At 49.9% G+C, this 25,168-nt stretch overlaps 1 protein-coding gene across 5 annotated transcripts; it reads right to left on the bottom strand.

Moving 5' to 3' along the window:
* Nucleotides 1–131: 131 nt before the first annotated feature.
* LOC122366984 (glutamine--fructose-6-phosphate aminotransferase [isomerizing] 2-like) lies at nucleotides 132–22,608 on the bottom strand. 5 transcript variants are annotated; one of them, XM_043339715.1, is made up of 18 exons: nucleotides 22,468–22,608; nucleotides 16,744–16,834; nucleotides 15,471–15,574; nucleotides 14,325–14,471; nucleotides 13,842–14,008; nucleotides 10,063–10,204; nucleotides 8,571–8,627; nucleotides 7,762–7,773; nucleotides 7,231–7,269; nucleotides 5,980–6,146; nucleotides 4,688–4,814; nucleotides 4,242–4,357; nucleotides 3,661–3,859; nucleotides 3,080–3,324; nucleotides 2,660–2,815; nucleotides 2,188–2,316; nucleotides 1,738–1,872; nucleotides 132–1,355 (listed from the first exon to the last, which is right to left on the bottom strand). In XM_043339715.1, exons 1-18 carry the CDS (start codon nucleotides 22,472–22,474, stop codon nucleotides 1,245–1,247), a joined length of 2,151 nt encoding a protein of 716 aa, XP_043195650.1. In that variant the 5' UTR covers nucleotides 22,475–22,608; the 3' UTR covers nucleotides 132–1,244. The 5 variants fall into 5 exon arrangements, with proteins under 5 accessions (XP_043195650.1, XP_043195652.1, XP_043195651.1 ...); XM_043339717.1 differs by lacking the exon at nucleotides 8,571–8,627; XM_043339716.1 differs by lacking the exons at nucleotides 7,231–7,269; nucleotides 7,762–7,773.
* Nucleotides 22,609–25,168: the final 2,560 nt, after the last annotated feature.

Raw genomic sequence — 25,168 nt, 5'->3', positions numbered from 1 at the left:
CTGTCTGGTCTAGAACATAAACTCAACCGTCGAAGCATTTCCATCGTTTTGTTGAGCGCTATGTAGTGCTCGCGCTAGGAAATAATACGATGTTCAAAGTCACGGCAAACCGAAGCAGACAACACACGACGTATGATTGAATATACCTTTATTACCAAAGAAATTCATGAGCAGTACTTCAGTAGTACAATCGTTGGGGAAAAATTGATGCCGTAATAAATCGCACCATGATAGTACTGGATTTCGTGACCAACACACATGATAAAGAACAAGTAAGAAGTCCATTCACCTCGGAAAATATGACATAGCTTCGCTGCTAGGAATTTCATCACAATGTTCGACAACGCTTCGCATTGCTTAGGTACTAAGCATTGCACATAATATCACAATCAAGTGCTGAATTTTCTGAAACAAAAGCTTCAATACTTAAACGTAAAGGCCGTTTCAAATAATTCAGCGAAGCTGTGCCATATAATCGTTCACAAAATTACTACTCTAACAAATCACAGAAGTCACTCGCCGAATCCCCACCCCTCCCTCCCTTACCGTCCCTAATCCCATAGAAATCCCAGAAATCCCAAGAGAGCAGCATATTTTTAGTGAAGCCTCCACCCACCAGCCCACCCTTAGCCCGTGGAAATCCCAGAGAAGCCCCGATTAGCTACCACCTGTGTGCTACATCATGCTCCTACAGTCCCGCTACATAAGGCCCCCGCCACCCTGGCCTCTCCTCCATTCCACCAGCTCCTAACTCCTCCAATCCTCCACTCCTCCCGTCCTAGTTCGCCTCCGTTACTCCATGGCATTCAGAGGACATTGCGGCGTTAAAGTCCGTCTTTAACGCGCATGGCTGACATGGTTAGTTAGGGTTGTGGTCCCTTCGTTGGAATTGCAATGACCACTAGGTCTCTCGTAGGGTTCTCTATGATCTTAATTGTACATTGTCGTCTCGTCCGTTGATATAAAAGGCTGTTCAAAGCCAGCCAGCGCTAGAACGCACTGCCACCTACTGTCGGCTGCAGGAAGTTATACTTCATGATGACCCGACACCAGGACACATCGCTGATATCGACAGCGTTTGGCAAGCAATCACCAATCCACATAAATGCAATACACAACACTTAAAGTTCAAGTGCTAATCTCTAAGGCACTGTGCCGCCAGCCGGCTCGGCCGGCTCGCCACCTGTGGGCGGCGGCGGCAGCTATGGTTCCCGAATTGATCCCTAGGTGTCGCGCCGGTCGGCTCACTCGACCGTCACAGACTTGGCGAGGTTGCGCGGGCAGTCGACGTTGCAGCCGCGGAGCACGGCGAGGTGATAGGAGAGCAGCTGCAGCGGGATGACCGTCAGGAGGCCCTGGCGACGGGAGACAGCACGGTCAGAACAAGAGACTATAAAAGAGGAAGGGCGGGACGCTGACGGGGCGGGTGGCATAAACGCAGGAACGCGCGGAACAAGCTAAGGTACGGATATACGAAGCTAGACTGCTGCGAGGAAATTTACGCAGAGGGCGACTAGCAACCACTCAATGCATGGGAAAGGAAGGCAAGACAAGAAAGGCAAAGGGAAATGGTACGACAGGCAGCAGCTAGGATCGACGTTTGAACAACAGCATTCCAATGACCTACCGCAAAGCACAACCGTAGCATGGGTTGAGCCTCAAAGCGACACATTCCCTCCACATCACCACCCCCCATCTCTGAACCCTCACCGACCACAACCCGGCCTCACTCAGTACCTGGAGGCAGTCGACAGCGTGCGGGATCTCGAGCAGCGCGTTGGAGAAGCGTGCCGGCTCGGTGTCGCCCTTGCTGCAGATGAGAATCGGCCGGCCCTCGCGGGCGGTCACCTGCTGCAGCGCGTTCATGCATTTCTGGATAGAAAAAAATAAACGGGTCAGATCAGAGGACGTAGAATGAAATTCAGCGGACGCATGGTGTGTGGTATGATGCTAACGGTCAGACATAATAGTCGGGGCTAATTATGTAGTGAGGCACGACCGTTTGCGATAGAAGAGACCAGCAGCTGATTTCATCTCACAAGATTCGTACACAGTCAAGCACTACCACCTCGTGGTTGGTTCTTTTTAAAGTGCCCTAACCAGTAATCACACTTATTACGACTAATATCACATGCGCATACTGGGAGACGTATAATGGCTGTAGAAAACACCACCGTAGCCACGTACCACGTAGGTGGGATCCCTGGTGCAGATGAGCACGATGGGCATTCCGGGGTCGACCAGAGCCAGCGGGCCGTGCTTCAGTTCTCCGGCCAGGATACCCTCCGAGTGCATGTACGTGATCTCCTTCACTTTCTGGAAGCGCGGACAGGGAGGAGAGTAGTCAGATGTAGGTTGTCATATAATGAGAGAAGATGAGGGGAGATGTAACGACAGTCTAAACCCAAAAGGTAATGAAAGCCATTATCAGAGAAATTCGGAACCAATTATCAGAGAAATGCTGTGCCTACCACAAAAATGACAGCATATGTCAGCACATTCTAACGATTTACTTACTTAAATGTCGTGAAACAAAGCAAACATCACGCAAAACATAACAGGAAAGGGGTAAGTTCATTTCCAAACAAAACTTGATATCCACCAAACAGCAGCCACACCAAAGCAAGCCCCAAGTAACCCACACCCCTGTGCTACTGACCAGGGCTCCCTCGAGGCAGGTGGCGTAGTTGTAGCCGCGACCCATCACCAGCATGGAGCGGGCGCCCTTCAGACCGGTGGCCAGCTCCTCGATCTTGCTGTCCAGCGCCAGCACCTCCTTAATCAGCTCCGGCAGCACCTTCAGACCCTGGATGATCTGGGGGGGGGGGGGGGCGGGGAGACGCAGAGGTCAGCACGGGTTGGGTCGAAAATCACACCAGAGACGGGTAATGGGGCATGAGTAACAATGGTTACCGCACTGATTCGCGTTCCAATCCCTACACAAGCACATATGCATTATACATGCTTCATTTTGGCTCAAAATTAAGTTTTATCCATTTTTTTATGAACTTCCATCCTCGTGTCCTTATGCCTCCCTAGCCTTTCATCCTCCTTCCCTCTCTCTTCTCCCTTCTCTTACCTCGCGGCGTCTCGGCAGCATGGAGAGCCGATCCTCGGAGACGACCAGCGCGAACATGACCAGCGAGATGAACTGGGACGTGTAGGCCTTGGTGGAGGCCACGCCGATCTCGGGGCCGGCGTTGATGTGCACACCGCAGTGCGACTCGCGACAGATGGAGGAACCGACAGTGTTGGTGATGCCCACGATCAGGGCGCCGCGGGACTTGCAGTAGCGCAGAGCCATCAGCGTGTCGGCCGTCTCACCTGGCGATGGAAGGGGGGGGGGGGGAGAGGAAGGTTAAAGGTGTTTAGGATACACTACTACATGGAGATGGCAAGTAAAGTGGCGAAGGGTGATTTGTAAGCCACGGTAATGGGGCCAAATAATTGACGCTAGCTGAGACCGATGAATATTCCTTTTTATTTACAGTATTGCAACTCTTCGCAAGCTTCAAGCATCTTTTTCATCCTTCTTTCCCCAATCGCTCTTCGCCCCTCGTCGCTCTTCACGCTTACATTCATATCTCTCCATTCCTGCCCGTATCTCCTACATCCCTACTCATCCCTCGCCGTGCGCTCCATCCCTCCCCTATATCTCACCGGACTGCGAGATGAAGAAGCACACGTCGTCGCGGAAGATGGGCGTCTTGCGGTCGAGGAAGTCGGACGCCAGGTCGATCATCACGGGTAGCTCGGTGAGCTCCTCCAGAAGCTGGCGCGTAGCGATGGCGGAGTGGAAACTGGTGCCGCACGCGATCAGGATCAGACGACGGCAGCGCTTGATCTCCGGCAGGTAGTCCTGTGGAGAGGAGGCAGAGAAACGAGGGGTTTAGAAATGAGTGAGGCGGCAGAGGCGGTGAAGCTGCTGACGAGGGTAGACGGAGATAACCACTTTACACTATTGGAATAAAGCGCATTTAACAGGCTTGAGACACAAAGTCGCCTATATTGCTTACCAATTTAATGGTAGATTTCGCCCTTAATTGGTTAGTGCTGTAGTACTCCGTGACAGCACCATTACAAAACTAAACACGATGCCAGCTTCAGGAAGCGTCTCGTATTACACTCATCCACAGATAACAATAGAGCTCATCAGATATCCTTTCTAGAAAGTAAATGCCGTCACGATTGCATCCCTCGGCAGCAGCCACGATCAGCTCCAGGACGAGTCCGTGTCGTACCTTGATGCCACCGAGCACCACAGTCTCGTCCTCGAAGTTGATTCGACCGCGCATCGTGTTGACGACAGACTCGGGCTGCTCGAAGATCTCCTTCTGCATGAACGACGAGAAGCTGCCTGCGAAGCGGGTACCAACCGCGTCAACAACTACTCCAGAGACAAAACAGCAATGCTAGACTAACGACCGACTTGTAACATAATTGTAAAAGACGACACCGTCAATACCGTTTCCGCATTACCTGATCAGCTCTTAGAATCAAAGCTAAAGACGCTTCAAAGTTCAAGTTAACACCGACACCGCCGCACCACAAAACATAGAGCACCACTGAGCTACTGTGCCACGGTCACTACTCACTTCAACCCACGATAGGTTACACCAGTTATAATTTCCAATGCTCGCTATTATCCCATCCCTGCCCCTCTCTTTGTCCCTCTCCCGTTACATACCCTTCATGATCTCCTGGATCTCCATTTTGAGTGTGTGTACCTCGCGCGTGCTGCACTCGTCCATGCTCTCCCGCTTCAGACGGTGGATGCTGAGCATGCCGTCACGGATCCAGGCCACGTCGTCGTCCTGAGAGAGCGGAACAGAGGCGTCAGGGGTGCTGTCAGGCCGGGTTAGGTTGAGGTGGGAGTGATGACGGATAGTAAAAGACAAATTTCCCATTAATATAAGTCATCATACAGGAATAGTGGCTTCAAAACACAATTTAACCCTCGCCCATGTAGGGGGGGGGGTTGGTGCAACCCCCCCCCTGAGGCTTTTCGGAAATAGTGCAAAAACGGCGGCGCGCAGCGCCGCCAAATTTTGGGTACCTTATGGGGCAAACCTTGCGCATCTTTTGATAAAAAAAATTTGACCGGGTCATGTCAGGTCACGGAGTTATGACGTCACAAAGGGAACAGCCTCCGGCCGGATTTTCACAAACTGAGTGCCAACGCCCGAGGTTTCCTGCCGATGGTACGGACATCGGTTGATGGATCGTGATGAAACTTCCCATGCATGTTGGGGCAAGTATTGGCTATCATATGGTATAAGAAACTTGACCGGGTCAGGACAGGTCACGGAGCTATGACGTCACAAGAGGAACAGCGTCCGGTACTATTTTTGAAAAGCGCCCGAACCACTATTTTGCTAATTCTTGTCACCTCAATGGGAATATGCAGCAATATTAGCTTATATAGGGAGCAAATGGACCTCCCAAATCCAAAAATACAATCAGATTTCAAAAATTTAAATTTTGATTTTTCGAATTTCTGCCGCTGACTGTGACCTTGCCGACTTCCGGCGCTCCCAACGCGCCATTTTTAGAGCTAGGGAAACGAAATACATACCAAACGATAGAGAATTGATCAAGGAATACGATAGTGAAGGTTTCAAGTCGATATCTCCCACCGTTTTGCCGCAATCGCCGCCGAAAGTTGAAAAAAGTCTATTTTTCCGAAAATTTGACCTTTGACCGGTCAAAAGTAGGTCAAATGTTGACCTAGGACCAAAAAATATACCACCAATCGCGAGATCTCGGCGAGAGCAATCCGTTGGTCTTTTCCGCTAAGCTCTATGACGCTCCGTTTTCAAACGCCAAGGGGGGGGGTCGCACCAACTCCCCCCCCCCCTGCATGGGCGAAGGTGGCAGATCGCCGTTTACGGGCGAGGGTTAAGACACCCCTCCTAAACACAGTCCATTTCCTTTGTACCCTTTTCCGTCCTCGAAAGTCTCTCTCTGATCCCCACGCACCTCCAGGTAGATGACGCGGTTGGTGTGCTCGATGACGGCGGAGGCGTCCGACGCCAGGAAGTACTCGATCTCCTGAGAGTCGCCAGTCGGCAGGAATTCAGCCGTGGACTCGGTGCGCGGGATCAGCGGCACGTTACCGCCGTGAGTACCGGCCGGCACGTGACGCGCTGAGGGGCGGTCAGCGGGAGGTCAGGTCAGCGGGAGGTCAGAAGAGGGGGTCAGCGGAGGTCAGAGGGGTCAGCGGGAGGTCAGAGGGGGTCAGCGGGAGTGTTATCATCAGAGGCGTGGTCATGGGTGGACGGGAAAGTGCGAAGGGGCTGGAGAACGTGAGCTGGGAGTAGGGAGGTCCAGAAGCAAGGATCATTGGAGAGCGTAAGAGGGTAAACAACACGATGAACTCAGCGACGCATGAGTCAGAGGACGCGTGACAGAAGCTTAGAAGCTTGGGAAAATGTAGATGTGGCGGTAAGGTTTTATTACTCGCCGGCGAGTTTGTACAAATCCTTCAACCAAATGGAGAGAGGCCGTTGAACTTGAATAAGTCGGGCATCGGAAAATCGCCAGACAGTGGGAAACGGTGGCTAGTCTTACGGGCGTGGCAGTCAAGGGAGGCCGATTTGTGACGGTCAAACAGAACTTTTACCCGACCTCAGCAGTCAGCACGGATGATTGCCAAACGCTCTGGCATGTCAAATGCATATTTTATATTTTCAAAAGAAGGCAACGGTGTGACCAAAATATGTATCTGAACATCAAGGCCAGATTCGACCCTTCTTTTTACATCAACCAGTAAAAATTATGTGAAGGATCTTTTACAGCAATCACATATCTCTGATGAAACTCTCTCCAGCTTCCATAATCAGAGGGACAATAGAAGGGGTGCAGTAGGTACAGTAAAGGAGAGTTTCGGGAGCACACAAGTTAACCTAAAAGCACACATACGACATATCAAAGCATCATCAGAACATTACATTGACTTGGTCATTGAACGCATAAATTTACTTTCACGACAGAGTGAAAAGCGATACAGACCAATGCGATACAGCACTATCAGTGCTTTGATCAGCATCTACCATCGCCTGACCACTGCTCACAAGTGAAAACCGGTACTTTCTTTCCCTTAAAACCCCGACGACACATGTCAACTGCCATGCAGGATGCTAATAGTGCACAAATGATATGCTAATCATAGGCGGCACGCATCCTGTAACGAAGAAGAAAGTTGAGCGGGCAAGAACGGGGACTACTTACCGTCAGCCGGGCTGATCTTCCGCGACTTGGTGTTCTCGCCTAGAAAATAGCAAACAAAAAGTGTACAGAACATGCTGGTTGTGAAAACAAAACAGCTACGGTGTCTGCCGTGCTAGTCTCAACACAGCAAGCGCATGCCAGCAAATCAAGACGAGTGCTAAAACAAAATTAAAGTCCAAGGAGCAAAGAAAAACTACGTAAAACAGCGGAGCAACTAAAATCTACTAGGGACAGAAGTTCCTTGAAGCATGTCGAGTAAAGACAAGACCGAATCGTCTACATACGACTCAAAAATACAGTCATTGAACAAGAATCCGGGAAGACGCGTCAGTGGAACCCGAGAACCCGATGCAAAACGTTATAAAGTCACGATCTCTCAAGTCAGGATTAACTTTGAATAAATTAATGAAACACAACTTATAAAAACGACAGAAATGGTAAATGACTGGGCTCAGAGGCGCCGACTTTCCGCCCTGCCCGGCACCCAGACCCTTCCTGGGTGTTCAGGCACGTGTCCTCCGTCCGGCGTACCTTTGAAATCCTCTGCGGCGGCGGCGGAGGTGGCGCCGACACAGAGACGAACGGGGCGGCATGCGGAGACGGTCGACCGAACGGAACCGCCCAACAGCCGGCCACAGAACAGAGACAGAGAGACGGAGAGAGAGAGAGGGAGAGAGAGAGAAACAGAGAGAGATACCGTGAGAGACGGCCACACGCGTGCTAATGTGCAGTCGTGCCGACCCTGACCATCGCCAACCCGCAGAGCAGTGTCAATTTCAGAAAATTAAGGAAATGGATGCATCGAAGAAAGAAAATGGTTTTGAAACCATATCACGTGACTGCTTTCTGCGAGTTAGCGATAGTCCCGGCACAAGACCGGAAAACAAATCGAGAATAAACAGAAAATAAAACAGAAAATACCACAAAACAGCAACATGCTCACCTAGAGACAAGCACCTCATTGAGGCCAAAATACAATATCAATAACGCATCAAACGCACAGTTTAGGACGTGCAATAAAATACATACGTCAAATAAGATACAGGAGTACATGCAAGTTAAAAACTTGAGTAGTTTTCATGCTACATGCTGTTCTGTTTTCGCATGCATGCCAAGTGTGTAACACTGGTCAACCAATAGCATGCAATGGCCAGCGTCACACGCCTGTTTAGTCATCTGTAACTAGATTTCAGCAGCCATACAGCTCATGCAAGACCGGAAAATAGTGGCGGTACTACCACATACCGCACTGGAAATTGAATAGCGCCGTAATACGGCAGCAGAGTACTTATCAGTACTCACGAGGTACCGATCAGTACCCCGCGGTACCGCTCACGTACCTCTACCGCCCTGGCTGAGACCCTGCAGGTTGACGGGTTCCGTGGACTCGCCCATACCTTCAGTGCGGAGACGGGCACGGTTAAACAGCATGCAGCCAGGCGGGGACCCGTGGGCAGTAGGCGTGCGGTTAGTGGTCACACGGCGTTACACCAGCCGGACGGGATCAGCCGATAGGATGACATGGAGGGACGCCGGGACTTGGGACAGGTCAGATAAGCTGAGAAGGTAAAGCTAATGAGGTAATCAGAATATGCCAAAGGCAGACAGGTACTTAAAGGGTTTAGTTCACGAACTATAAACAGCCAACAGGCTACCGATGGGCAGGATTATTAGATAAATTACAAACGCTAACGAATACTATCGTCCGAGCAAGTTATAAAAATGTAATATAAAACATCGAAAGTATATGGCAGAAGTACGGCATACCTCACAAAATAAGGCAGGGAAAAATCAGGGATCGCATGTAAGATCGATTGGCGAGGAATAAAGGCATGTTAGTACGCAATCACCACACGACGGTTGGCACATGTCATGCTGCCAATACACACCACCCTCAATCCAACGAAAGGACCAGCCTTAGGTCCAATCAACGTACAATACCCCGGGTTCGACCAACGGACCCAACCCAGAGTCCAACCAACAAGTCACACCCCGGGTCCAACCACCGACGTGCTACCAGTTACCAGACCCCACATGCGTAGACGGAACCACCATCCCCTCCCCCTCTCCAAAGACCCTACCTCAGAGCACGCTACCTTAGCTGCGCAGTAGACCCCCTGACCCCTCCCCCCGCCGGGCGCCCTATCGCCAAATCCCTCCGACGCCGGGGCGCAGACGGTGAAAACGATTTACCACCGATCTGATAGTGACGGCGGCGCGCCGGCCGGCTGAGCGACCACTGAGACATCGGATCAGGCGCGGACAGATAGCGCCAGAGTGCTCAATGGTGTCATACGCCGCTACCGTAAACCGCGCGTAGGACCAGGGTCGATGTAATAAATCAGGATTCTCAATGTTACGCAGAATGGGGGAATGATAACACTTGGAGTAATACCGACCCTGACGTAGATTGTGTAACATAATGTCAAACAACTGGATTTGGTGGATTTTGGTCTCTCGACGAAAGTGATCTGGGGATTGTGAATTCATGCCACGGTGTGAGTTGGGGTTAGGCGCTTTCTCTCGGCCTCACAGCCCGCGCGACAAACCGGTGTTACTGGTCAGTGAAGGCGCTCTAAGCTCTACCGCACCGCACACGGCCCCACAAAGTGTCTGTACTTTTGACTGTGGGTTCACCAGTGTCCACACTAGCGTCCACCCGTCGTGTAATGTGGACGGTAAAAGGTGGATGTACCGGTCTACACCTGCCTTCCTCCACCTAACGTACCCGGTCGGTGGACACTGGACAGTGTCTCCACCGCTCATACCCGAGCACCTTTCCCTCACCCTACCACCCTATGGGTGGGCACCCCAGACCCCGTCAGTACGTACCCTTGCTGTACATGATGGGGATATGGTCGGTGGCCAGGTGCTCCTTGGTCTTGATGGCCACGAGCAGGGGCGAGCCGCGCCGGGCAGCCACCACCTGGTTCGGGAAGTGCACAGACTTGAAGCACAGCGCGAACGCACCCTCCTGAAAACGGAGATAGAGTAAGCCGGTTAGCGAACAGATACATAGAAATCGCTTACTTTGTTTGATATGTAAGCGGTTTCATATACTGCCAGCGAGTTCCACCACGCACATACAAACAACAGGCATTTACTCCCAACAACTAAGCAAACAGCCATAGCAGTCATAAAGCCATAACCCCTAATCGATATACCTACTACCAAGGACACACGCATATTATTGTCGTGCTCTGTGTAATCTTGATATCTCTCATATATCCCTATAAACGCGGTATGTAGCCTACACTGTTCTTTACGTCATTTTACGACCAGCATTGACCTCCAATCACAAAATCAGCTACGTCAGAAAACCACGTCACATTCCCAGAAAATACGCACAACGTGTAATAAAGGTGTCAATGGGATCAGCATTCACTCCCTGTCCAAACAAGGACAACGGAAAACCATTCGGTGATAGCGTAAGAAACGATAGACTATAGACATTAGTGCTCGGTGTCAATCATCCACTCAGCATTAAGCCCGTCGACGTCAATTCAACGTCACTCCCACTGGACTTTCCGTCGCAATCGACAAGCAGGTGTCGGCCGCAGTCCCGACTGCGTCATAACTGACACACTCGCGCAGGTGGCCCTCCGTCGTCGGTTGTTGCTACCGCTGCCGACGGGGCGCGAGTACGTGCGACGATCGCACAGACCGGCCGCCGCTCGTCGATATATCCATGGTAGTACGGTTGGGTGGTGGTGGTGGGGAGGGCGGGGGAGGGGATGGGCACGGGGAATGGTCTGAGGGAAGGAAAGGGCGGGGGTACGAAGGGGTATACTGCAATAGGCTACAAAACCATTAGGGCCGGCTAGACAGGGCAAAACAGAGTCAAACGTGCTAAACCAGGCCAAATTGATTATAAAGGATCTAGCTAGACCAACGAAACAGATGCGACCGCGTCTGATCGGGTCATGTCAGGTCGTTCCTCGGTCAAACTAGATCAGGTCAGGCTAAGTTCGATTAGGCCAGAACAAACCAATGCCAAGGCGGGAAGAATCAAAGGCGAAAGAGTGATTAGGAAAGCAGCCCGCCCGCCACGTAGGACCCTCATCGTTATTGCAAAACGGCCTGGAGGCCAGGCGCGGTGCCAGCGGGTGGGGCCGATAAGCGGCCAGACAATAGCTCCGTGTGCCGGGCAGGTCTGTCCATGACGCGGAGGCACCCGTTCAGAAGAGAAAGTCGCCGGGGTACAGCCGAACGGTGTGGCGGGGGGACTGGAATGGAGATTATATGGCAAAGCCAGCAACCAGAGAGAGCATTGTATTCGAAGGATGGCGTGCTTTAATGAAATTCAAAATGCTGGGGGTTTGGTAAATCGGTTAGTTTTGATTATGTAGGTATCGGATATAACATCACAACAACGTGCCAAAAGGGCAGGGCAACATCCTGAGCGATGTATTGGTAGAAAAAAAAGATATTAGCTTCAGCTCAAATGAGTCTACCTATGCTACCAAGATAAAAAAGCACTTCTAGCACGTTCTACAACACAATTTGACTTGCGGTTGTTCGCAGACCAGAGTCGCAGTTCCTGGACATGTTCCTAAGTAAACAGTCAGGAGTCACCACGGCTAATTTCAACTCAGCTGCGCAACTTGGCTTCATACAGTAGGCACACATTCGCGGGTTCCCACGTCGATCGGATCGAATGACGACGTTCGCGAATAGCAGCATTCAATATTCATACCCTGCCGAAGTTCATCTGACGACCATCCCTCACCCGGCTTAGACATTTCCTACACAAGCTATCGGTGTGTTGACGGTGTCGGCAGGTCCGCGGTGGGCCGATTGCAGGGATCTGTGAGATGATACCCCGACCGCGGCCCCAGCTGCAGACGGCTGGTGGTGAATGCCGGTCAGTGACCTCGAGAGGCCCGCCGTGAATGGTCCCGTATACTGTACACAGAGCTGTACTAGCGATTGGACAGAAATCCCCGAGATACCGAGTACCTCATCAACAGCAAAACTGTTCTCAGAAAACAGATATCAATGTCAATCAGACGGCGATGAAAGGCTAACACTTGCAGTGTCGGCAGAGAGCTGGGGATATACTGCAGCCAGCAGATTACACCACGAAACTCAACCCCCAGAGATTAACGGGAAACGTCCAGGCCCCGAGCTAGTCAGAGACCACTGTCCCGTCCCATTTTTGGTCATCACAGAGCCAGCTTTAGTAACACATCCATGCACGGAGAGTCAGCGATTGCTCAAGCACCCGCGGCCGATTGGGCCATGTCCCGACACCCCCCTGGGGCGCTGAATGGGAAACGGACGCCCCCGGGGGCGCCCACTGGACGCCCCAATCGTGTCTGATGAGACCCGGTCAGGCCGGGCGACCTTGGCCTATCGGTAACGCTACCATTCGTACGCGGGAGCAGATGAAATCTTCCGACATCCCACCGCTCCAGCAGTTGCGTGAGCTCCGAATATGCGCGGTGCGTGCGTGTGTGCGTGCGTGAGCACTTAAACATGCATTTACAACTATCTGCCAAGGATGTTTCCCAGTACCAAGAACCGTTGGTCCATGGGGCGACTGTGAAGGTCGGAGGGAGAGGTCACAGAGATACCACCGGGAGACAGAGACCCAGGAAAGTGACGGGAAGAGGCCGGGAGAAAGTGACCGGACCACCGAAGGTCAGCAGCTATCAGCTGATGTGGCGCCGCCCCGACCGCTGGCAGGTCGCGGTGGCGGGGGCATCGTGGACCGGGGAGATGAAGGATAAGAACGGATACCGTGATAAAAAGACGATGAAGGGACGACTCTGCGGGTAGCGTGATGGAAGAAGGATGGACGTGGTAAAACAGGCAGAAGAGATGTACTAACAGAAAGAGAAAGGGAACGAGAAGACGAAAAAGATTAGAAACGGCAAATAAGAAAGACTTTAGAGAAAAGGCAAAATCGTTTTTAAAGGGGTAGTAGACGCGGCAGAGATTAATACGCAAACAGCAGATAAGAAACAGCAAATAAGAAAAATTTAAGAGAAAAGGAAAAATAATTTCCAAATGGGATGGTAGACGCGGCAGAGATTGGCAAGACGCCGATGATAGAAGAGGATTGAGTGGAATAACCCATGTCCGGCCGAGGTAGCCAATTCTCCGGCAGCACAACCGGCTAATGTCCCGGATTGGCGGCTTTGCATGCGATGCGGTCGGTAACGCCCAGCGTCTCCGTATGTGAAGCGTCTCAGCGTCTCCGTATCTCCGTCTCCAGTGAAGCCGCCTGAGTACACACTGGCACTACCGATAACCCCTGCTAGTCCATTACCCTGGCGGCCCTTACACCCAACCCTCCGCCGGGGATAGGGCCAGCACCCCAATCAGTATGTGCCGCGCTCCTACCTAACCTCACTATCACTTGCACTTAACGGTGAGTAATACATAGCTGCAAGAGAACGGCCGACGATCGGGCATGACCGCTCGTCAACGTTCACCGTCAAACCCGGACGTCCAAGTCACGGAAAATGAACCAATCATTAAGAGTCATAATTCTCGTAGTCTTCCCAATGCCCAATTCTCAATCCAGTAGTCTTGCAAAGGTTTTGCAAGACCACTGGATCAAATGTCCGTAGTGTCTACATTTCTCGTTCCCCGGCGTGACTGACCAGCTGCTGGATGACGAGCTCCACAATCTGCTGGAACGTGTGGTTCGGGTGGTCGCGGTACATGTGCAGCGTCAGCTTTGAGATGATCTCGGTGTCGGTCTCAGACTCGAACACGTGGTTCTTGGCAATCAGGAACTGCTTGATGTCCTTGTAGTTGGTGATGATGCCTGCGCAGGTGACACAGGACAGTTAAACAACTACCACTGGAAAAAGGCGTCACTTCTAGCTTCACCTCTAGATCAGCACTCAGCAGTCAGCTTTGAACCTCTAGCGAGCTACATGCCTGATTCCATTACCTAGCACAAAATCTGAACCTGATCTTACCATATATTACCAGCTGATAAAAATCCACATTAATAAACAGAGCAAAACAGAGCATCCTAACAAAATCGTCAAACCAAAGCTCAGCTGACAGCTCATCGGCTAGCTCAACTGAAAAACCCTTGCACGCCGCAATCTACCCGGCCTCCCTGATCGACTCACCGTTGTGCACACAGATGAACTGTTTGGAGGCATCCGATGGCTGAGGATGCGCGTTCACGGGCGCCGGCACGCCGTGCGTGGCCCAGCGCGTGTGCGAAATGCCGACGTGCGTCTTGAGAATCTCACTCATGTCTTGCTTGTTGTCCTCTGCAGGGTATATGAAGCGTGAGGTCAGGTAAAGTTATAGTCAGAATGGAGCTAGGAGAGATTGGGGTTAAGTAGGGACGTCCAGAGCTAGCCGGTCATCGGTGCCGGCTCACGGTAAGGTTTTTACCCCCGCATCGACTGGTAAATAATGTGTCAAAGACCTGATGCACTACTGTCGTTCAGAACCGTGTTTTGGCAAGCGTTTGTTTGGGTTACGGTTGTGTCTTGTCAGAATGACACGATCTGTGATACTGATATGCAGCTTGTCAATACACATGTCAACCGCGTCAATGATGATGTCACGGTACGTGAAAAAAATCCCGGTGTTCATGGGCGATGTCATGAAGCTCTCCCTAATGCCCCGTTATTTTTATACTGTAAACAGCACACCAGTAAACATTCAACAGAGGCCAGTAATTGCGGTCACTATCGAATGAGCACACGGGTGTATACGGGTAAACCATCTGGTCTGGATACCACCACGCGTCCGCCCCCAATAATCTGACGCGGCATATAAACAGAGCCTGGGGCATGGCATCATCGGATCGGGTTACCGCGAAGGAACGGCCCCAGCTGGGTGCTCTGACACAGGCCAGGACGATGGATTTTAAACCTCTCGTGCAATGGAAAACGTGATATACATAAACGTGATATGAATATGTAGAATGATGCGAGATCACGAGACATGAGACAAATATCAGGCAGGCATACAGCATTCAAAGATCGCAAAGCACTACAAAGTCTTCCGGACCGGTGACAGCTCTGGGTCGTCACCAGAGTATATAGATCACCGTCGTCACCACTCGTCAACTGTAGCTCAACCTTCTAAATGTCCGTCGAGTGAGCCCTCCTGTTTGAATAACGGTGAACTGACTTGAGAAATGATAATAGATTTTCTGAACAAGGGCGGCACGAACCTCGCATACACATGAGACAAAGTTAGCTTCACCCAGAGACAAAATTCCGAAATAAAACTAGGGACCGCGCGCTCGCACTCACCGGACATGATGAGGTCCTCGAGGTTCTTGACCTTGCCCTTGGCCCGGTAGATCTCGATGGAGCCATCCTTTCCGTCCACTCCAACGCCCGCCGAGTCGTAACCACTGCGCAGAGGGGAGGGGTGGGTTAGCAGTTAGCACGCGGGGCTGGTGTGAGAAGGGACAGAGGATAGTTGGCTAAATGGTAAGGACTGGTAACGCACAGTAAAGTCCGGGGAAGTCGTTTCAAAACGGTGAGAAGTTACCGTTGAATGTGTCTTCTTTTCATCAGCATCGATGGAAAGTGTATTAGTTGCAATGGCTCTACCAAACCCTTGGCTTATATTGACGGAAATGGGAGTACTGGCCTTAACAGGTAACTCGTTCATCGTAACAGTACGAGTATCAAGTACGAGAACCGCTATGGCACAGTCGAAAAAAAAAGAATATAATGATACGTTATTATCACGGTCCTCGAAGTGATTGATATGAAAGCACACTATCTCAACAAGTAATAGCCAATCGAACGTGTCCATTTGCAGAGCAAATACTCGAAGCAATAACCAATTGAATCACTTCTTGACTATAGTGTGCAGTGCCGGTGAAAGAGGAGTTCATAGCCTAATAAAAACAAACTTGGTTTGTAGCCAGCCAATGAAGCAGGAATGCGATAAGGGCGACCTAACCATACCAGGAAGGAGTGGATCGGTAATGGGTATCGATGAATGCAAATATACAGACCGTAGCAGAGATCCAGAGAGCTCACGTCATGCTCCAAACTATGGTCGGTGCTCAAAGCAATCAGAGACTGTATCGGGACACGAGTACGATACAAAGCACAATGGGAATTTGAGGATGGAATTTCTGGCTCGCTCATTATTCCGTTTTCAATGTGATGGCAGCTATTCTGTGTTCAATTGGGATCGTCCTGTCCGACAAAGTCGGCAGTGAAAGGGAACGACGGAGTCCGTTCAGATTGACCAACACATTGACTTGGCGTGACCACTGATCCATTCTCACGGATAGACATTCGGGCGGCCGAAACGGATTGCGTTACTCTTTAGATTCCTCTAGCTGGCTAAATAAATAATAACCCTAGCCTTCGTCACAGATGATCCACTCGCCAAGGTTTCATAACCGATAACCGACCACGCCTAAAGCCACATTACCGGTAGACGTATCGTTCAGCCAGGGGTGTTTTGTCAAACAGTAAAACTAGCGCAGCCACTGAGCCAGGAGCAGGATTAGAATCAGGATCAGGGACCAGGGTTAGAGGCCGACGTAAGGCTACTCACCGGTACTCCAGCCGCTGCAGTCCCTGAATCAGAATCTGAAACACCTCCTTCCTATCCTTCGGAGTCAGGTGGTTCAGATAGGCGAAAATTCCTGAAACACACAGAGCCGCCCGACATGAGTTTAATACAGTTTAATTGTGGAATAAACACATCTGGCGCGGACCCATGACTAGCAGTAACGAACACCATGTCGGCTGCAGGAGCGCAAGTGGTATAAACATAGCCGCCCCTCAATGTCACACTTCAATGTCAACCTTCCGACACTTATTCGTAAATGCCATTTTATCCAACAGACACATCACATCTTTCATGTCACATTCCCTACCATTCTTTGTCAGGTAATCTCCCGTTCCCATCCCCTCCACGGTCCACCCCCCCCCCCATCCACTGTTTCTTCAGGCGCTCAGCTGGGTGGAAACAGCCCCGCCAAGGTCGGAGGACCGTTCCACGACCTTGTCTGTGATTATCCCAACACCAGATACTTTCGCCACCGTCCTAGCGGAGCCGAACGACGCTTCTCCCCGCACTCAAGGTCTCGGAGCTGTTTTAGGACCCCGCTCACGACGGTTTTCGGCGAGCATTCAGACACAAAGTTGGGAGTTCTCACGTGAATGTCATTCACGCGTCCTTCGTTACTGCCCTTGCGGGGAAACGCCTCACCAGTTGCGGCCTCCAGCGGTCCATCGGAGGGCATCTGGGGAGGGGCGGATCTATCCGCTACCAGACACGCCCCAGACACAAGCCGCTCGGCAGACCGTCTCCAGAGCCACGCCCCGCAGATAATAGGGTACTCAGACTGGGGTATACAGACATACAGACAGAACTGTAATTGTCTGGCGACCCTGAGGATCTAGATGTGATTATGGTGCATAGCATAGGTAAGGAAGTATGTTGGCAAAAACGCGTTTTGGTTTTTATGGATACACCAAAAATGACGGGTTACGATTCTGAAGAATGGTTGAAATTGTTTCCAGACAAGGAAGCAAACAGGGGCAAAAAAGAATACGCCAAATGACGGGTAGAGCAATTAGTAAATGCAGTCTGTTAGATTCCGCACTTAGCCTTCTAAGTTCTAACGGTTCACCGAGGAAGCTAAATCATGCATCAGAGCTCCATTGTTCTTTTAATTAAGATCCAAGACGAGCCCAGCACAGTGACCAGCTACTGGGCGACCTTCACATTAACATTAACAGAACGAGGAACAGATTAAACACGCTGCTCTATCTGGTTTCTAGGCGCGGACACCAGCGGCTGACCTCAAACAAAGGTCAGAGCACATCCCATATGGGGTTAGTAGGGCCCAGGCGCCGACGAACGCCAAAAACCAGACCCATATTGGGTCCAAGGATTCCGGGCCAGCGGGGCGGACACCCATCATTTGTCATACCTAGACGCATTTGTTTACATGGGCGCAATGCGACCTGACCCGCATCTGAGGGCGCGGGTACGAAGTTCAACAAGTTTTTGTACGATCACAGAAACAGGAACGGTCATCACTTGACATAAAAAGCGCAAGTATTTGTCACTCGTTGCTATTAACCTACTTTTACGGTAACGTCTAATTTATTAGCCAGAATCGAAAGACATGCATCCCAATTTTAAGCACCTAATACATGCTTATCAAAGTCACAACCAATTACAGTTTACCACTTACAATAATCTTCTCAAGCACCCTTCAAAGCGCTATGCAAAACATCCGTCAAATTTATCCTAATGATCCAACTAATATCGTAATCAATTTGGAGCTTCAACACGCATGGACGCTGCGAAACTCCGGTGTGATATGGTCCAGCGATGCCCGAAAATATATTAAAATGCGCAGTTTATGTCGCATGATCCAAACCAGTACCACTGCTACCACTGCACAGTGCACGTGCCTTCATTCAATCCAGTGATATCATTCAAATAGTCGGGCAGGCCCCTCAGTACATATGTTCAGCGGTCAAATATTGCGGGGCGGGGTCGATGCTGGACATTGACGATGCCCCATGAAGAACGTGTATCATCCATGGGTGAAACTAAGAGCATGACTTCCTCCAGACAAAGACACCCTCGTCCATCATCTCGTCCGCAATCGAAGTGATGAGCTGTCATTGGTAACAGGGCCATTTGTTCGAGTCATATGGAACATTGCGGGTCGCTGATGTCTTTTCACGTTCCTAACGGTCCAATCGGAATCACAAGCCTTTAGACTCGAGCTAAAACATATCATGTCAGCATCTCCTTACAACCAGTCCGTTGATGTTTACTTAGGCTGTTGAACGCAGCCAGCACCGCCTCCATCCCTACGACAGTTATCAACATAAAGGCACGGTTATCAACCGGCAACAGCACTCAGGACTGACAACTACCTATCATAACAAATAGGGGAGGAGACGGCAGACAGGAGTCGGATACCACTTCAAGGATTAGATGGAGTGGGTGGAGTGGGAGGGGTGGCGCACCGACCATCACCGGGTCACGGAGTTCACCAATACCCCTACCCAGAACTGCAACCGGTACCACTCAAGGGTATCCGGAAAGGCATGAAGACGCCGGGGTAAATTGGACGGATTAGCTAATCGCAGCCATTAAACTATAGACGCCGGGATTAAAACCAAATCACGGGTCCATCAGTGCAGCGTTATCGCACCGGTGGCTCTGACGGAAGTCTGATAGCAAATCTACCGCGGCGTCCGATCAGCGATCACCCAACCGAGGCGTGCACGGTCCGTCTGACCTGTCGGCCACGGAGATAGGGCCTTTGCGCGGTGCCCGGGATACTCGGTCCTGCGGCGGACCGGTGAGACGATAGAATATCGGTCCGGGACGGTAGTCACTGACCATTGATCACCGGTAGATCGGTGGATGATATGAAGCTCTATGACGTCAGACTTCAGAGCGGCTACGTGGGTGGTGGCGGCCCACGCGGTACGAGGTACACACACTCGCGTATCCGGATATGACAAAACAAATCAGGTGCGACGATGACTTCAGTCCGTTTGTACTGAACTCAACTTCAAAACCTCTAAACGAGTCGTTTAGTCAAACGACACTGAAGCGTCCATGCCTCAAACCACGCTCCCTATCGCGCTCCACGGCGTTTCGTGGTGTCCGTTCATCTCAGGCGAGCGCCGGACCGGTTTGACCCGGCCCATGTTTCCCAACGAGCTGCCACAGTGACGTAATATGCCTCCAGTCTGACTGTTGCAATGTGGCGGCGCCGACACCACGGCACCAAGTGAGAGTGGAAGTGGAAGTGCACCTAGGGACCATGGGCCTCCTATAACTCAGAAGGATGTCCACGAGATTGGGATATTAGAAGTCTGAGAAATGAGGTAGTCCTGGGATTCAACAAACATCCTGAAATATGAGTATACACCTACTGGTCCCAATTGCAGCTGCTCTTACTAAAATCGATTCAGAATAGGTATATGACACGAGCCCTAATTAGCGTAAAGTAAACCGAGCAGGTGCTACAGGTGTTACAGGTTAAAGTTCGGTCGACTTGCATCATAGCTTATCAATTTATTGAGTGCTAGCATTCAGCATTACCAATACCCATTGTCAGCCTACGTCCATTTCTTGATGACGGAAATAGGCCTATCCTACGAATGGTAGCATGCATCTTAGAGCGGAATAATAAAACAAAAAAAACTAAAAGCAAGACCACCATTAAAACCGACATAGGCCGTCATTGTAATCAAACTTTCTCACTTTACACTCCGAGAACCAACTACAGCCACGCTGAACGTTTCCCAACTATCAGTCGAATCTTGCCCCAAATCATAAACAGATCGGAATATGTTCCTTTCACTGCAACCCGAGAGGGATCCATAAGCCGTATGGTAGTACAAATCCTCTTCGCGCCTGTCTCCCCGTGGACACTAAACGGACTGTGACGCGAGTGAAGAGACGGTGGAGGCATACCTACACCTGTGCTGCCGTCAGTACGGGAGGGGAAGGAAGAAGGCGGGGACGGGATTGCACCTGCCTAAATGAGAGCAGGTCCCGCCCTCGGAGGCAGGGGTAAGGAGATTATTTTATATAAGTCGTAGGATTCTGACAGATCGTCGGACACACGTGGCTTTCCACACCGTATGCCAGGAGACATCATTTAGTCCTCACTCATCTAAACCAGTGTTTCATCCTTTTGAGAAGCTATGCAAAACAGAGATCCAACCAGCGCACCGCCGGTGGCGACACACGTGAACCTCCTGCTTCGGAGACGGCTCAACACACGGTACAAGACAGCTCAAAGCCGACCGCTGGCGCTGGCGAGAGAAAGACCGGTGCATATACTCCGTAGGAATCCAAAGAGGGAGATGTACCAGCGGGATAATGTTTCTGTGAAAGGATGAGCGGTAGGGACAGCGCGATTGCCGTGAAATCCCGTCAGAGAGGCGCAGACGGTGGCTCAGGGAGCCGATCGGCTAGGAAAGGGGAGGGACGGACAAGGTCGTCCGCGTGCCCGTCTAGGGCGACCGTACCGAACCGGCCCCGCCCCGGGCTGACCGGCGCCGCGTACTTTCACGGGCCGCCGCTGCGGAGACGACCACCTCCCCTCCCCTCCGGTGGAGGGTGGGGGGGGGGGGGGGGGAGAGGGGGGGGGCGTGCCGAGGCCACGCCCAGGGGCCATGAATTCCCGGGAACAGAGCTGGCTGGAGCTGACCGAGCCGGATCGACCAGGGCACCGAGACGTGCACCATGCATCTAGGGGCATATAATCTATATTGCTGACTGGATGAATCAAGGAAAATCCTTTGGAAAACCTAAAAGGCATTTTCAATTTCCATGATTACTTATGGAATCTTAAAATGTTTTGACATGGTTTATTGGCACTACAAAACAGAAACCTGAACCAAAATTTCATTTAAAATGGGAAATTCACCTTGATAATCCTCTGGTGGAAAAACACTGAAGCAAATTATTGTGAGAAGGGAGTATGTACAAATAACCTAATCCCAGTATCATAAAAAGTGACATTTTTATGGCTTAAATGGGAACAGTGCCTAGGCATTTAACTTTCACGCAAATGAAGGGACAGTTAAGCTGAAATAACTTTCAGGCATAATTGGTTTATTACATAGTAGGTAAATTAATTAACATTATCTATGCATGAGCCTTAATGAATGATGGGGGGGGGAACCGAAAATAAAACAAATTCAGTAAATAATCTGCAAAGAATCTGCAAAGATGGGCACATTAATTAATGATGGTTCTAATGTGGAAGCATGTAATTTCTTCACTCTGGTGCTGCTTGCAAAAAATGTAATTCCAATTTCCAAAGTACACTTTTCCTAGGATGTAAGAAATTAAAACTGCCACTTTCTTTTTGATTATCAGAGGCTCTAAGGACAGCTTACTCAGAAAAGGTCACATGGCCAAAAGGTCATGTTTGGCCAATACATTTGTGGCACATACCTACAGCATTGCCCAAAATTCTTCTATTTGACTTCATAAATCATAGGTTTCAATCAAAGAAGTGTCGCACAATGCTGAACCTTTGTCTAAGAGTGATACCTATTATACCTAAATGAGTTCAGCTCTTGAACTGAAGGCACCACATATTTTTTCCACAGAAGAAAATAAATTAAGTAGAAACACTAATTGTTGCTTAGTTAGGTAAGGATAACCGATAACCGAAAGGAAGTAGTCTGAAGGCCTTGGTCTGAAGTCACCGTTACAGTTAGTGTGCAGAATGCAAATTAATCAAAGTAGTAGAAAATATGACTTAGCACTCACCACACATGATGACAGGCGTCGATGCTGCGCGAAATGAGGGCGGATATCCTCACGGAGCCCGGGTTGCGACTGCTGGCTTCAGCGTGAGACCGGATTCACGAAACCTCGGTATCATGTCTCATGATCTATTATTGCTCCCTGGTTTCCGACCTCAAAGCATTCCTTTTGCTGTTTTATATGACGTCATTTTATCAGAAGGGAATGGCATGGTTTTACCAAAGTGTCTTTCCTATTTCAGGACTTTCAACCAGTTTTTCCTCAGTTGACTTGAAAAGCAAAAGATGACCTTTCAAATGACGTTTTATGCATCAAAAATAATATTTTTTCGGAAACTTGGTCAACTATCAATGCTTCTATGTGAATGACGTCATTGGCTTTCGTTCCAATTACCGGAACCAAAAAGTATAAACATTTTTGACGCAGGTGCGCAGTATTTGTCTTAGGTTTTCTGATATTGCTACCATATTTTATCAATTTAGAAAATCCTTTCTCTATTTAAGTTCATTTTTGTTTAAATCTCCCTAATTTTGAATATGTCGTAATGAATGTAATTTTTAGATGCAATACTGGATGCAGAAATATTTCAAAACAAATTTTTATTTCAAAAATAGTATTTGGGATTTCTGATTGAATTTCGGTAAAGTAGAGTTTTTCTCCACTGCTCCATACTGCGTTTACGAAAACGGCAAATCCAGCGCAGAGTCGCTGTGAGATTTTGCTGGATTTTGCTGTGAAAATTATGTAAAAATTGGTATATACACTGCCATGGTTGTACTGTCATGTTGGTACATTTCGATCATTTCGATAGTATAGGCTGCAACACAATGTATGAATTTATTTGAGTTTATTGCCCAAGTTTGTTGAAGCTATCAGCCAATTTTGGTAAGTTTTCCCCTGTTTTCTGTGAGCAGTTGTGACTTTTTTTACTAGCCTTTCCACAGTGCATGGCACTTTCAACATGCTTTACATTTCTTCATCTTATTGACTAACATGACTAACAGGTCCAGACTTCAGGCTTACTGAGGCTGACTCAGAGTCTCGGCTCATTAAAATGTTTCGGGCCCATCAGCCTGAGCCTATGATCGGCTGCTGATGTGGCCTACATAAACAAATTGGTAAAATGCTAGGTGTAAGAATGGTGGATGGTGAAAACAGGTGCCTGGGGTGTTTTGATCAAGATTCTTGAGTTGGGGGCTTGGGTCTTGTGGCTACGCTCCCTAACCCAACAACAACATCAAAGATTCTTAAACTTTTCTTTTGCAGATCATGTGACCAAAATTTTGACTAGTGATTTTGAAGGCATAGGGAGTCGGAGAAGATATCAGGCTGCAAGTAACTGCCCTACAAAAAAAGCAATCCAATCACCCAAGCGGTTCCTGAGATGTAGGTCTCTCAAAAGTATTACTTCAGCAGAACAACTTTAATGCCATTGAGTTTTCACTTGGCACTGGCCACTGCCACCACAATATTCTCCTACGTGACCTAAGAGTTGTCAATTATGGAGCAAAAGGGATGGGCTATCCAACAGAAAAGATCACAGGTTAATCAGCCCCGTGTTTGGAGATGGAATCTTCTCAAAACTCAAACGTGTTACGCGCTGAGCTGGGCCGTACTACTGAGATTTTCTGTTATATTGAGAAGACTTAGCTTGGCTGGCTAGTCGTTAGTAACCATGTGACTCTCAAGGACGCTTAGATTGCCATTTTTAAGGCTGAAACAGACTCTTTCTACGTTAAGGAAATCGCACGCGAGAGCCTATTCAAATATATTATAATTCTTCTCGCATCAATCGCTTGCGGGAGGTGCGTGCGATTGATGCGAGCGTGCTTCCATGTATTTGAATAGGCTCTCGCATGCGATTTCCTGACTGCGGAAACAGTCTGTTTCAGGCATTAGTCTTTTTCAACCTGCATGTATTCTATAGTTTTATTATAGGCAGTATTGGGAGCTTTTGGATTTGTGTGTGCAAGGTCACATGGTAGTTGGTACAGGAGAATTATATTTTTAAAACACTTATATAAACCAATATTTGACAGGTAGATATTTGTTGTAAAGGCCGTAGGTAGGTAAGCACTTGGCAACTTAACATACAATTTTTACAGGCGGAGTGGTGCGGGCCGCAGTACAATAGCGTACCGCAGGCGACGCTGATGCAGAACCTTCTGGTCGAGTTACTAACCAGTTTCCCTTTCGCGCCGCTGGCACCCGAGCCATGGGTGTTATTGGCGGCCAGCAGGGCGCGGCAGGCCCCAGAGCGCCCGCTCGCCTCACTAGCGGCTAGTGCGCTTTAATGAGCCGGACTCAGACTGTAAAACGTGGCAGTGTCAATCAAACAGTGTGCACTGTGGAGTGCGCACTGTTTCACCCAGTTCATTAAACAGGATAGGTGGCAACTGGCAAGAGTATGCCACACTGCCGAGTGGCCTAGACCCAGGGGCCAGGAAGGTAGATGGTTAGAGAAAAAGATGGTTTTTCCGGCGCTTTTAGCCTAACATTGTAATATCCTATCACCACCATGCTGCTGCAGCAAGAGGAGGACCGCCAGTCGCCACCATGTCGGACAGCGACTCGGACAGCGGAGGAGAGGCCGGCGGTGGGGGCGGCATGGACCTGACGGCCGTGCTGTTCGGCAACATAGACAGCTCTGGCCAGCTGGAGACTGACGTGCTGGACGCAGAGGCGCGAGCCCAGCTGCGCGGAC

The sequence above is a fragment of the Amphibalanus amphitrite genome, unplaced genomic scaffold (assembly GCF_019059575.1).
Source record: "Amphibalanus amphitrite isolate SeventyFive unplaced genomic scaffold, NRLGWU_Aamphi_draft 000843F_arrow, whole genome shotgun sequence".
Taxonomy (NCBI): domain Eukaryota; kingdom Metazoa; phylum Arthropoda; class Thecostraca; order Balanomorpha; family Balanidae; genus Amphibalanus; species Amphibalanus amphitrite.
Note: the sequence above shows the minus strand (reverse complement) of the source record. Positions and strands in the feature narration are given on the sequence as shown.